Source organism: Venustampulla echinocandica (genome assembly GCF_003357145.1).
Source record: "Venustampulla echinocandica strain BP 5553 chromosome Unknown scaffold_12, whole genome shotgun sequence".
Lineage (NCBI taxonomy): Eukaryota > Fungi > Ascomycota > Leotiomycetes > Helotiales > Pleuroascaceae > Venustampulla > Venustampulla echinocandica.
Genome location: NW_022474217.1, coordinates 120,287 through 133,187, shown reverse-complemented (window position 1 = coordinate 133,187; position 12,901 = coordinate 120,287). Strand labels below are relative to the sequence as shown.

General features: G+C 50.3%; 3 protein-coding genes across 3 annotated transcripts; all 3 read right to left on the bottom strand.

Moving 5' to 3' along the window:
• Nucleotides 1-201: 201 nt before the first annotated feature.
• Nucleotides 202-1,465, bottom strand: BP5553_09814 (putative Alpha hydrolase; the record flags this gene model as incomplete). The annotated part of the gene is made up of 2 exons (XM_032018437.1): nt 202-992; nt 1,099-1,465. 2 exons carry the CDS (start codon nt 1,463-1,465, stop codon nt 202-204), a joined length of 1,158 nt encoding a protein of 385 aa, XP_031865274.1.
• Nucleotides 1,466-2,842: 1,377 nt separating this feature from the next.
• BP5553_09813 (putative elongation factor 1 gamma-containing protein) lies at nt 2,843-4,164 on the bottom strand (the record flags this gene model as incomplete). Its single annotated transcript, XM_032018436.1, has 3 exons — nt 2,843-3,840; nt 3,894-4,074; nt 4,135-4,164. 3 exons carry the CDS (start codon nt 4,162-4,164, stop codon nt 2,843-2,845), a joined length of 1,209 nt encoding a protein of 402 aa, XP_031865273.1.
• Nucleotides 4,165-4,269: 105 nt separating this feature from the next.
• BP5553_09812 (Lovastatin nonaketide synthase) lies at nt 4,270-12,448 on the bottom strand (the record flags this gene model as incomplete). Its single annotated transcript, XM_032018435.1, has 8 exons — nt 4,270-4,295; nt 4,327-4,472; nt 4,809-5,653; nt 5,719-6,033; nt 6,094-6,265; nt 6,334-11,760; nt 11,834-11,951; nt 12,025-12,448. 8 exons carry the CDS (start codon nt 12,446-12,448, stop codon nt 4,270-4,272), a joined length of 7,473 nt encoding a protein of 2,490 aa, XP_031865272.1.
• Between the last annotated feature and the right edge of the window lie 453 nt (nt 12,449-12,901).

Here is a 12,901-nt window from a genome sequence, read left to right as displayed (position 1 = left end):
GGATCAATCAAAAAGTACTCTATATGATGAATATTTTGTCAAGTCATGAGCTCTCCATGAGGATCTTCAAGAATGGGGGATGGATGATATTGGCTTAATGAGAGAGAATACGACAATAAACCTTTTGCCTACAGGGCCTCGGCAGCAATAGTGGGTGCAATAGTGAACAGGATTCTATGTCTATATATCATCATATCTATATCATCGTCTATTCCAGAATTCTATTGCCATTAAAGCCACATCTTTGCCTCTCGAAATGGCAATTTCATGCCCTCCACTTAAGACGTAGGTCTCCACAGCCTCCATCCCAAGTATTTCCATGGCATCCTGCTCACATTCATCTCCCACAACAATAGCGTCTTTCTGAGCCACTATGAGGCAGACCTTTCCACCTCCCAGACCCGGCGGAGCATCCATTGCCCGCCTATAGGCTAGCTCATCGGCCAACACCTTCCACGTCGTGTCATGTCGTCTATAAACTAGAGCGCTGCGGAGGGTACTTAGGTACGAATGCACAAAGCCAGCGTTTGCTGCTAACTGCCATCGGATAACATCGCCGATCGATATATCTGGCCGATCCACCGCAATAGGCACTTCGTCAAAGTTCCAGTCCACTTCGTCGTATTCCTCAGGGACATCAGCACACGGTGCGCCATTCCTAGGCTCCAAGCTATCGCGGAAAAGTTTGAGGCGCAGCCACTCTGGAATTATCCTAGAAGAGGAGTATAGAAATCGGTTTCGAGTGCTGATGTGCGATGTGCGGATTAGTCCTCCCGGACAGACGAGCGTCATGGAGCGAACCATGGTGGCATGGTAGGCGGCGAAGGCCACGGCGATGGAGCCACCGAGGGAAAATCCTATGATGTGGAAGGCGGACGTGCCAGTCCAGGATAGTGGGGAGGAGGAGAGCACAAGAAGGATTTGGGTAGTGTAGAGTCTAGCATCGTAGGCCAGGTCATTCGGGGCGTCGGAATAGCCTCTGCCAAACAAGTCTATGGATCATGATGTCAGTCAGAGCGTTCTCTTTCTAATGATATCATGGCCACTCGATGAACGGTAATTTCCTGGTACAGATCATGGAGCAGAAATACAGCTCACCATATATCATGACTCTATACCCGCTACCAACGAGCTCTTTCGCCATATCACCCAAAGCTATACAAGGTGTGCCAAGGCCGTGCACCAGCAAGACCTTCTCTCCATCCTCAGGACCCCATTCAAATACTTGGATTGTTCCATATACACTCTTGAACTGCCTGCTTCCAGGGAAGGCGTTGATCGGGTAGGGTGGTTTAGAGAATGGTTTTCTTTCTTTGGCCTCTACCCCAGCGTTTGCAGAGATGAAAGTATGTTCTTCGGGCGTATGCTGCACATCTTTGAGCGAGGAGCCAATTTGTCTGTACACAGCTATACATATTGCCGCTGTAAAGGCACTTATAAGAGCTGCTTGTCTGAGGTCCAACATGATGAAAGCAACCAGTCCCAATGCAAAAATCTTGAAAAGTATTCTATATGACCCGTCTAGTACTCATGAGGTGCAAACTCTTGTCAAGCTATTGAGAATCATTGCCTTGCTTGTCCTAACTTTGTATCAGATACCAGACGCGGTCGAGACACATGTTGACCAATCCCTCCTAGTTGCCTCTCCGGGTCGGAGGTTCCATAGTTAGGAGGTGCATCCTACGTCCGTGAACAAGCAAGCCCCACACCGAGGTCGGCTTTAGAGTCTAATTCTTCATAGCTAGGGGCTAGATAAATTGAAAAATTTACATTATAACGAAGGATCTGCTACAGGTGCATGCATGCATACATTTGAGCTCAGCCGTGACGATCCACACGGACATGGTGTAGTGTTGATCCTACAGATAGGAAACACATGTATCTACGTCCTACTCTTCACTAAGCACAGGTAGATTCTTCTACTCCTACATCTATTAGGTTCGGTCTGATGGGTGTTGTTGCCCAAAAAGGTAACTTCCGATAATTGCCGAATAGGGGCTTATCGGCGTGTCGCCCCTGAGCGACTGCACGCTAGGCTTGTTTAGCATAGCAACGATATTGGCCAATAAGAGCCTAGGATCAGGCCAACAAGTACCAATTTCCGTATTTCTCATATTTCTTGTTAATTATCATAAAAACTATCAAAACAACTACCTTTCTTACCTCGTACCTAGTGCGACGTTGCATGCCAAGCAGCCGTACGTCAACCTCGTAAACTTTTCTTTTATAGTGTAAACTGCTCTCAAATTTCACTAAGAACCCGGTCCTTGGCCAGAACTTGACCATTGTGATTGACTTTCCACTGGGAAGACTCCTGATTGACCCCCCTTGTCCCACGATAGTGTAGCAAGCTTGGGGTGTTAGTCGGCAACGAAAGAGCTCGGCGTTTCCGGTACGGGGTTTTCTTCGGGTCGGCGGGTTCACTGGGGGTCGATAGGTCAGGAAACACTACTGTCACTTCATCATACAAATTTGAGCGCAATTGGCTGTCGAACATAGAATATATGCTGCTGTTTACGGCTCTATTTACTACGATTCCCAGGTGCCACGTAACCGCTGAGGGGGATAGCACTCCTCCAAAACTGCAAAACTAAACCTTATACTATAGGAGACTTGTAAAAGGTTTTCAAGTAAAACATATCAAACCAAACGTTTATGATCCTCGTGACTTTAGTATGCTTAACCTGTCTAATCACATTCCGACTCCTGCAGTGAGTATTAAACCGCTGATCAAAACATTTTCCCGTTCATAGAGTAACCCAGTATGAGAGAGCTATGACGAAGTTTGTAATTTGAGCAGCTCCGGTTTCTATTTCTACTCTCCCACTATAATATCATGCACCTATTTGAAAACCTTGCCATCGGCGTGCTTGTACTCCTTGCCGTTGACAGTAGCAGGCTTGTCCCAAGTCCACTGAGCCTCAACAAAATCACGATCCTCAGCGTTGCTGGGATCAAGCTTGGTGAATTCGTAACACTCGTAATCTGGAGCTACATCAAATATAGGCTGATATTCCTGACCGCGAATGACAAAAGCTCCCTGTATGACCGAGTCGTGGTTCTGGCCATAGACTGAGGCGCTGCCGAACATGTACTTACGAGAGGCCTCCAGTCGAGCATTGAGGCCACCGATAAGGTTATTTGACATGAAGGTCAGGGTAAGTTCATTGTTGTATTTGTAATCGCATCTCCAGATAGAGTATTCCTCAAAAGTTACCTTGTCCCAGAAGTACTTCATGGCCTCGCCGGTGACATTGTTTGAGTAGTATCGCTTCCACTCATCGAGAGGGAAAGTTGGCTTAGGCAGAGCCTCTATAGGATGCTTGGGCTTAGGGGCATCTGCAGGAGGGGCATCTGGGACTGAAGCCTCAGCAGCAGGCTGAGGTATCTCAGGTTTCTTCTCCGGCGGGACGTTGGTCAGTTTGGGCTCATCGAGGAGCTGAAACATTTCAGTTACGGCCGCATAGATGGGTTGGTGGCAGATGGTCTCGTACCAACGAGACGTGTTTGGATTTGCCTGCCTCCAAGTTTTGCCGTAGAAGAACTGGAAGCCGAGAGCGATGTTTCCGGCGCAGAAGAGGTCGGCAAGGGTTAGTCGCTCGCCAACCAGGAACGGGATGTTTTGCAAATGCTCCTCTACAACATCAACGGCCTTCTGAGTCAGGTCGGTGAAGAACTCAACTTGCTCCTTCTGGTAGGGGATTATACCAATGAGAGGCAATAATACTTGACTCATGGGGATGAGGATCTCGGAGTTGAAGAAAGACATCCACTTGATGATTTCGGCGTATTCCTTCTTGTTACTTCCGAGAAGGGTTGTCTGTTCATCTTGAGAAGTCACTGATAAAGCCACGTCAGCACTTAACAGCTTCAATATACTAGGTGGAACTAACAGTAGAGAGCAATAGCTATGCTTTCAAAGAGCTTGAAGCCATCCGCACCTTCAAAAGCAGGAACCTTCCCAAGCTTGCTAACACTCAGATGCTCAGGAGTCCTAGGCGTCTCACGGACGTCGAGATCGAGGCCATTTGCCTTGGCAACTGCCTTGATGGCTATTGTCCGGGGTTGATCGCCCTGAAGAGGAATGGATCATCAGCGAGCAGAAACGTTGAGATCATTGGCGGTTGCACTTACAGGAAAGGTGTAGATGGTACCAAAAACCATTTTGACATTTATTTGCCTTGGTCAAGATTTAAGGTAAGTCAGGTTCACCTTCGGGGAGCAACAATGGTCGAGAGAGCCTAGCACTTTATTATTAAAAACCTCCCACTAGAAATTTCGAAGTCCGTTCATAGCTACATGTATACCAGCAACAATGGTCTTTACTTGTAGATGCGGCGAATACGCTAGCTGCATCCTGAGTGGCTACTATGTATTCGGATGTTGCGCTCGTCGATCTTCGGAGTGTAGACTTGTTTAGGACTAGCGTATCTTCTGCCTCAATATCTCCATATGCGTCTCCATATGCTACGCTATTTTATGATACTAGTTTGATTGGGATTTTAGTCCGTTTCATTTCTTGGGAACTATGTCTCGAGTCACGAATGGCTTTACCTCATTCTTTCTACCTCAAGGAATATCCAGGAATGAATAGTAGCTTATTAGCTTATATTATGACCAAGTTCTTGTCTCCAAATAGAGCAGAGAAAATAATGCTACTGTTATGTAAAGGATTATACACACTTATCTATCACTCGAGAACACAACTAGATGAGGGAACTACCTAAATCTCATTTAAAGTGGAAATATTTGATATTAAATATGTACTAAATCTCCTAATTTCACCACCCATATAGAAAACCTTTTACCAAGAAATCCTCATTTTCCCCGTCACTTTATCACACAGCTCTCCCAAACTTGCCGCGTTGGCCACATCAAGTGTAGTGAGCTCTACTCCCAATATCATACGCACCCAGTTCCGTAGCTCTACCGCCGCAAGCGAGTCCATGCCGTACTGCAATAGGGGTCGTGCTGGATCTAGCGCAACGGTTAAGCGTAGCTGCTTTGCTAACCGCGCACCCACAGCCGTGACAGCTGCCGACCGCACGGCTGCACGATCAGGATCGCTGGATTGTGTGAGTTGCAACAAGATCTGGACCTCATTATCTTTGCCAGAATTCCCTCGCGAACGTGAGCGATCCGCACTGAGTACGCGTAAGGCCTTGAAACGCACATCTCCGAGCAGCTCGCTATCTTCCGGCTGGGGAACGACCAGACTGGTTATCATCTGGCCATGGCTGGCGTGGTTGAGCCGGTGGTGGGGGACTGGGTGTTGCTGCAGGAAAGAATAGTCGAAGATTCGGCGCAACAAGCCCTCGTTGATTCCAAACAACGTGCTGCCATCGAACCTGCTCTGTAGATCATCGTTGCCGTACATGACGCCAACATCTTCTATAGGTCCGAGATCGATGCTGATAGCGGGCAACCCTGAGGAGCGGCGGTACTCCGCAAAGGCGTCCTCGAATGCATTACCCCCAGCGTAGTTGGACTGCCCCTTTTGGCCTACCACACCGGAGATGGAGGATAGCATGGTAAAGAATGTAATTGGTTGCTTTGTCTCAATGGAGATGAAGTGCAGATTAGACGTGCCTGTCACCTTGCATGATAACGCCGCGTGGTAGTCCGCGTGGGACATGGATTCAAAGGTTCGGTCCTAAATTTTGATGCTGGGTCAGTGCTGGTTGCATACTGAAGAATGGCCCTAGAGTGATGCCTTACCCTGAATACGGCGGCGCCTTGGATGATTCCACCAACGGGGACTGAAATTTCAGCGAAGCAGCGCCTTACATCGCTGACCGAGTTGACGTCGCCTTGAATCAAGTCAAGAGAACAACCCAGGGCTCTAATGTTGCGAGCAATGCTCTGCGACACATTGTCTTGATAGCCGCTGCGGGACATGATGGCAATGTGCTTAGCCCCCTGGGAAGCCAGATGGATGGCAAGGCTACCACAGATACCTTTCAAACCTCCCACAAAGAGATAAGCCTGATTAGGATTGAGAAGCGACTTTACCGAGTATGTTGCGGGCCGGGTCTAGAGGAGTTAGGAACTGAAATCAATCCATGCCATGGTCCAGGTGAGAGTAGGCCTTACCGAAACAGCAAGCTTCGTGCCCAGGTCGTCCGAAATAACAATCTTTCCAATCTGATTTCCTTCTCGAATCAGTCGTAAAGCCTCGGGGATCTCCCCGTATCCCAGAGCTTTGCATGGTGATATTGGCTCGATGTAGCCTCCTGCGATGAGCTGAGACAGCTCTGTTAAAACTCTGGAAACATAGGTACATGTATTAGCTGGGCGGAAGATAAGTCGGCGGTCAAGAGAGGATCCACTTACGATGCGATGGTCTCTAGTGGCAAAGTTGTTATATCTAAGCTCTGGAAAGAACAATTCGCAGCAAACGAGTCCGTGGACAGCAAATTGCCAGCATCGGCGCCCCCATTTGCTATCCGAACGAGCGTCCCACCCGGAGCAAGCAACCGCGAGTTCTCATAGTCTAGGTTAGCATTTGTAGACTGGCTGATAATAACATCAAGGCCATGGCCCCTAGTGGCCTCACGCGCTACGCGAGGGAGAGCTGTAGGTTCGGACGAGAGAATACGATCCTCCGGCAATCCCACCTCGTTGGCCAGGAACTGGCGCTGTTCTGGGCTGTCCACGGTCGCAAAGATATCACAGTTCAAGCGCTGGCTGAGCCGGATGCACGCGACCCCGACGTCTACGCAAGCCGAATGGATCAACACACGCTGGCCCTTCTGCAAACGCGCCAGGTGACGGAGGGCGTATATGGCCGTCAGAAAGGCGACTGGCAATGTCGCTGCGTCCTGGAAGGGAATATCATCAGGCACGGCGAAGCAAGCTTTGGGCGAGACGGCGACGCGGTTGGCGAAGCAGCCCTGGCCGAACACTGCCACGCGCTGGCCGACGCGGTGGGCGACACTCGCAGCAGGAACAGCGTCGCCTACACGGACGACCACGCCAGCGCCCTCGTAGCCGCGTCTCTCCGACTTCGACTTCGAATTCGCATCCACCACGTCTTGGTAATTGCAACCGGAGGCGAAGAGCTCCACCACGATCTGATCTGGCCCCATTACTTGCGCCTCGGATCCGCCCAGTTCATCCTCTGCAAAATGCAATGCCTCCAAACTGCCCGGCCGGTCGGTGACCACGCGGATTGTCGTCTTGGAGTGGTGAAAATCGGTCATGACGGGCGGTGGACCCCCTGAGTTGTCTTCGGCCTTGCGTTTATTTACCCCTTCGTCAGGTAGTACCCGGCTGAGATGTAGCAGGCCGTGACGTTCAGCGATCTCGCCCTCCGCTGGGAGGGAACTGGTCCTCATTGATTTGAGTTCTCTTAAGCCCACATCGATGGCATTGATGTTGGTGGTTAAGCTTTCTGTGGCAGCAGACTCGACGTCCAGAGTCACGATGCGAATCATGGGTATCTCCACGCGGACGGTACGGAAGATGCCATGGGCAACGGCGTTGAGTGGCACAGTGGGCTTTATTTGCGCGCCTTGCGTCACCCACAGCAAGTCGCACTCTTTGTCTATCACAGTCTGAAGACCCGTCCATTCCACTTCAGTTGCGGTGGCGAGTAGAGGCCGAACAATTTCGTCGAGAACCAGCACAGTAGATCTGGAGGGTAGTGCCGCAAGCCCAGGACCTGATTTGCCATCAATGTAAAGCTCGGTGAGGTCCCAGCCACCTGTTCGAAGCTGTGAAGCTATTTTCGAAATCGCTGTTGAGCACTCGGGCGAGAAATGCACCAGAACGACTCCCTTGTCGTCGTTGGGCGAGTCAATCTGTCCAGTGCCAACTTCTGCAACGATGGAGCTTCCGGTTACCGTCTGGCGAATTTTAGTGATATTCAGCCGTTCCAAGGCGTGGACGGGGTTATTTCCGTTCACTAATCCTTTGCTTTCTGATGGACCGGGCTGTTCGGCATCATAGAGAATCAAATTGCCGCCTTTGGAAAGAAGACGAGGCAAGTTGCTGGCTAAAGTATCGAGTCCGCGAGTGGAACCGTGCTGAGACCACCTGATTACCACAAGATCAAACTTGGAACTCCCCATTGGTAGGGAGAAGGTTTTGCTGAAGGGGTCAAGCACACTGAAGCGTGCACCCCGCCCCGCTGGCCATTCTGAATACAGCTCTTGGGCGGTGAGCACAGTCTCGGCGCTGTTGGAAGCAAAATGGAATTCAGTCATGGCAGCGCGAATAGGGCGTGCTGTTGAATCCACAAGCCACAGAGATTCTGTGTTACCAGGCACGAGGTTGAATTCCAGAACCCTCAAGTTTGGCGACTTGTGTGCTGCTAAATCTAGAATCTCTTGGACATGAGATTCATCATTGTTAGCAACACTAGATAGCGCTTGCTGGAGCTTCTCATCTGTGTCTAGGTGTTTCAAGTCAGGCTTCCACGTTAACTGAGTATACATGTGTGCCATATAAACACTATCTCGGCTGTCCATCATCGGAGAAAAGGAAAGGCCTGTGAGATGCATAATTAGCGATCCACTGGCGGGATCGTATAGAGACGCGTCTCCCCACCCACTCTTCGACGTGGTCACAGATACAGCCTCCCCTGAACGCCATGTATGTCCAGAGACAACCAGTTCATTGATGCTTCTTGGCACAAGCACTTTGTCCAAATTACTGCGAGTGCCACAATGGAGCGAGGTGAACATGCTCTGTAAGCAGCTGTCGAGAGGCGCCGGGTGCAGCGGGTACTCGGATTGCGGTTCCCACTTGGATCGTGGCGGCTCCAACGATATTAGAGAGCGCGAGCTTGTTTTACCTTCTGAACCCTCAACGGCTAACAGTTTCTGAAATTTGGGACCATACGAGTATCCAGCGTCCCTCATGGACTTGTACCACAGCTGTCCAGCCGTCGGATTTTCCAAAGGCAAGTTGCAGGTACCCTCCGGTGCCCGAGGCAATGGGGCGTCGGGATTCAGCTCCAGTCGAACTAATCCGGTGGAGTTGAGATTCCATTTTTCAGGGGATGGGGCAGACGATGATGATGCTATTGAATCCGATTCTGCGAGAGACATTACTTTATATTCCCACCATCCTTGGCCCAATTTTGCCATGGGAACCAGCAAGAGCATGATATGGGCCTCAACATCGTCCTCAAGCACCAATCCTCGAGGAAACCGTACATCTCGAAGGCAATAATGGTAATCCCTTGCTTTCAAAAAAGCCTTGTCTTGATCTGTGGCAGTCGAGAAGACGGTTTGGCGAACAGCCTCCATAGCCATGGCCATATATCCAGCCGCAGGGAAGAGTATCTCGGAACCGATCTGGTGATCCCGCAGCCAGGGCACATCTGACAGACGGAGCAGTTTGTACCACGAAGGGCTCTGCCATAGCGTCCCAAGGGCTTTGCTACCGAGCAGATCATGTGCTGGGAATTTCTTGAACCTCCAGTTTTTGCTAGCCAAAGACTCGTCCCAATATTCGGTAGAGTGGTTCCACTGATAGTTAGGTAGGTCGACGACAACTGCCGGCTTCACCGCCTCCTTTATGGTCTCATCGTTGTTCACGTTTCTAAGTGAAAATTCGGCGTTGTGCAAGAACAACTGGCCCGCAATGTCGAAAATTGCACGAGAACTCTCTTCTTGGCCACGTTTGTTAGCCGCGGTATATGTGAGGTGGTCTTTTTTAACTCCCTTGACGATCTGCGAAATTGGTCCTGCAAGCGTATTACTTGGTCCAAGTTCGATGAGGAAGTTGGCGGCGAGGCGCTCATCGGTAACCATCTTCGTGCATGCCCCCTCGAATCGGACGGGCGACATCATATTCGCCTTCCAGTATGCGGCGTTGCAAACTTCCGCTCTAGTGATTGTATCCTCAGTCACAGATGAGACCATACTCTTCAAACTACAGTCACCTTTGCCGATATCCTCAAGCCCGCCGTGTACCTCGAGCAAGTCCTCGTAGCGGTTGGCTATCTTACTCATAAAATGCGAGTGGTACGCTACCTCGACTCGCAGTATTCGTGCAGCGTGCCCATCGGCCTTTATAGTCCCTTCCAGTTCTGCCAGCAATGAGGATGGTCCGGAAAGAGTGACACTGGCAGGACTGTTATAGCAAGCAATAACTACATCTTCCCCACCGATCTTCGCGGCATCAATATATGGCTGCACATCCTTTGCACCCAGTCCAACGGCCAACATCCCCTTCGGACTAGTTGCTATAGCATCTTTACTCGCGAGTCCTCGGAAATACGCGGCAAGAATAGCCTGCCTGGGTGTCATGAGCCCGGCGCTGCACGCAGCTGCAATCTCGCCGGAAGAATGGCCTACAACGACTTCTGCTCGCACATTCCAAGACTCAAGTACGGCTAATTGTGCTAGCTGCAGCGCTGTTACGAGAGGCTGTGAGAACTCTGGCTTGCTAAGGTGCTCAGAGGAACGAGGCTCAGTCAGCTCTTCAAGCAGCGACCATTCTGGTTTGATGCCTGCTGGTAGTTCCTGCAGAACGCCATCCAACTCTTCGAGTACTGGTTTGGCCGTCTCTGGGAACATCCTCACAAGCTCCGCGCCCATTTGCGACCATTGCGCACCCTGACCCGTGAACACGAAGCCAATTCTCAGTGCATCTTGCCGTATCTTGGCAAACCGAGCCCAGTCCATTCGTATCTTACTAGCATGGCCGGTCTTTGTCGGGTAGCTCAGCACGAAGGCGCGACAGAAGTGACGCGATCGCCGATTGGAGAGTGTATAACTGAGATCAGAAAGCTTAACCTTCACTCGAGGATTGAGGAGATGGGCCGAGACCATCTCTATTTGGCGTTTTAAGGAGTTGTCATCATTGGCCGAGAAAACCAATACTTGGGGACGCTGCGCGGCTGTTTTCGATGCTCGGTTTCCGGATAGCATGTCAGACATTTTCAGATAGGAGCTAACATAAGGACTAGATATCTTGAGTGATGTCCCGTGTTGTTGAATATAGTGTTCTGCGTTATCCAATATGGCATGTGCATTGGAACCGCCAAATCCGAAGGAATTGACGCTTGCACGGCGGTAGTGGTTCAATTCTCTTGGCCACGCAATGCCTGGCCGCGTGGCACGTACTCGCAGGCCGTCGAAGTCGATATTAGGGCTTGGGGTGAAAAATGTTGGGTTTCCGGGGATCTTGCCCTCCTCGACAGCTAGCATTGCCTTGATGAGCCCTGAGAGCCCTGCTCCTGGCTCCGAGTGTCCAATATTACTCTTAACCGAGCCGATGATCAAGGGATTTGATTGAGGACGCATATGAGCGAGGACGGACGCCGCACCCTTTACCTCAAGGGGATCCCCGGCGGGTGTCCCTGTGCCATGGCACTCGAGGTACCCCGTCTCAGCGTAGCGGCTACTATCGATACCGGCATCGTTGTAGGCGGCACGGATCACAGCAGCTTGAGCTTCGGCGCTAGGACTGTTGATCCCTTGGGTCCATCCATTGCTATTATTCGCCGTCCCGCGGATCACTGCGCGGATAGGATCCCCGTCCCTTATAGCGTCCGACAGACGCTTTAGATATACAGCATTAACCGCCTCAGCTCTGCAGTAGCCATCAGCCTTGACATCAAAGGTGTGACACTTGCCGCTAGATGAATACGCGGCTCGCATAGTTCCCCTTTCTTCGGTGTGTTCCGGTGATAGCCACAAGTTGACACCCGCCACAACCGCGCCGGCCAGGGTCCCCGCTCGGAGATTCTGGCACGCTATATCTAATCCCACAAGCCCGCTAGAGCATGCCGTATCAACTGTGACACTGTGAAAATCATGGAGGTATTAGCTACGGTCCAATAATCGATGTATTTATCCGCTCATCTTGTGTAGCTCACCTAGCCCCTTGAAGGTTGAAAAAGTGGCTAATTCTGTTACTTAGCATTGTACGACCCGATCCAGCGGTCATGCCTAGCGTCCTTTGCTCAGGGTCTCGATTTTGCATATCGTGATAGTCTGAAGAAATTATTAGCATTACAGCTCATCTTTGACATAGTAAGTATAGATTTGACTATCCAAGAGCTCTTACCGGCATTCATACTGCCCACAAAACAGCCTATTTGTTTCCCGCTTACCTCCTCAATCGGTATCCCACCATTCTCGAAGCATTCATATATGACTTCGAGGAGCTGTCGTTGCTGGGGTTCCATGGCAATGGCATCAGCCCGGGTGAGGTTGAAAAACGAGGCATCGAAGATGGCGGGATCAATGTCCTCTATGAACATGCCGCTGAGGGCTTTCATGGTGCCAGGTTTACCCGACCCGTCGAAATGACCCTCGCTACGAAATCTAGATTTTGGCACAATATTGGACACGGCGATGCCGCCGGACTGAAGCAGCTGCCATAGCTTGTGTGGGCTGTTTACATGCCCTGGTAATCGACAGGCTGCGGAGACAATGGCGATAGGTTCAGGAGCATCCTGGATGAGAGTATTGCCATTCACAGTGGTCATTTTGTTTTTGAGCAATGGCGAGGCGAGGCGAGGCGGGAGCTGGAGGGGCAACACTTTAGATGCTCGAATGCGACGACCACGGGCACGGAACTATCGTTAAATGATAAAGGGCAACCTTTATAAAGACAAGACAAACATCGACTGGGTCATAATCTATTCGAGCGTCCTGGGTTCAAGAACACGTCTAACCATGAATGGTAAGCTAGTAAACCTTGAACGACATGCCCGACGCTGTTTTATAGCAAGCACATAGAGTTGATATTTGCCGACAACCGAAAGCGGCATAGCTTAATCTGACCTTGATACCTGGACCTTATCTTGGGTACTCTGTTGTTTAGGGTCGTTTAATAAAGCCACAACCCCCCGCACCCCTCTTGTATTCCTTAACTTAAACTGTTTACTACAAGTTATATAATAATTAATGCTTAGGTATAATATTTAGGCATTACTTCT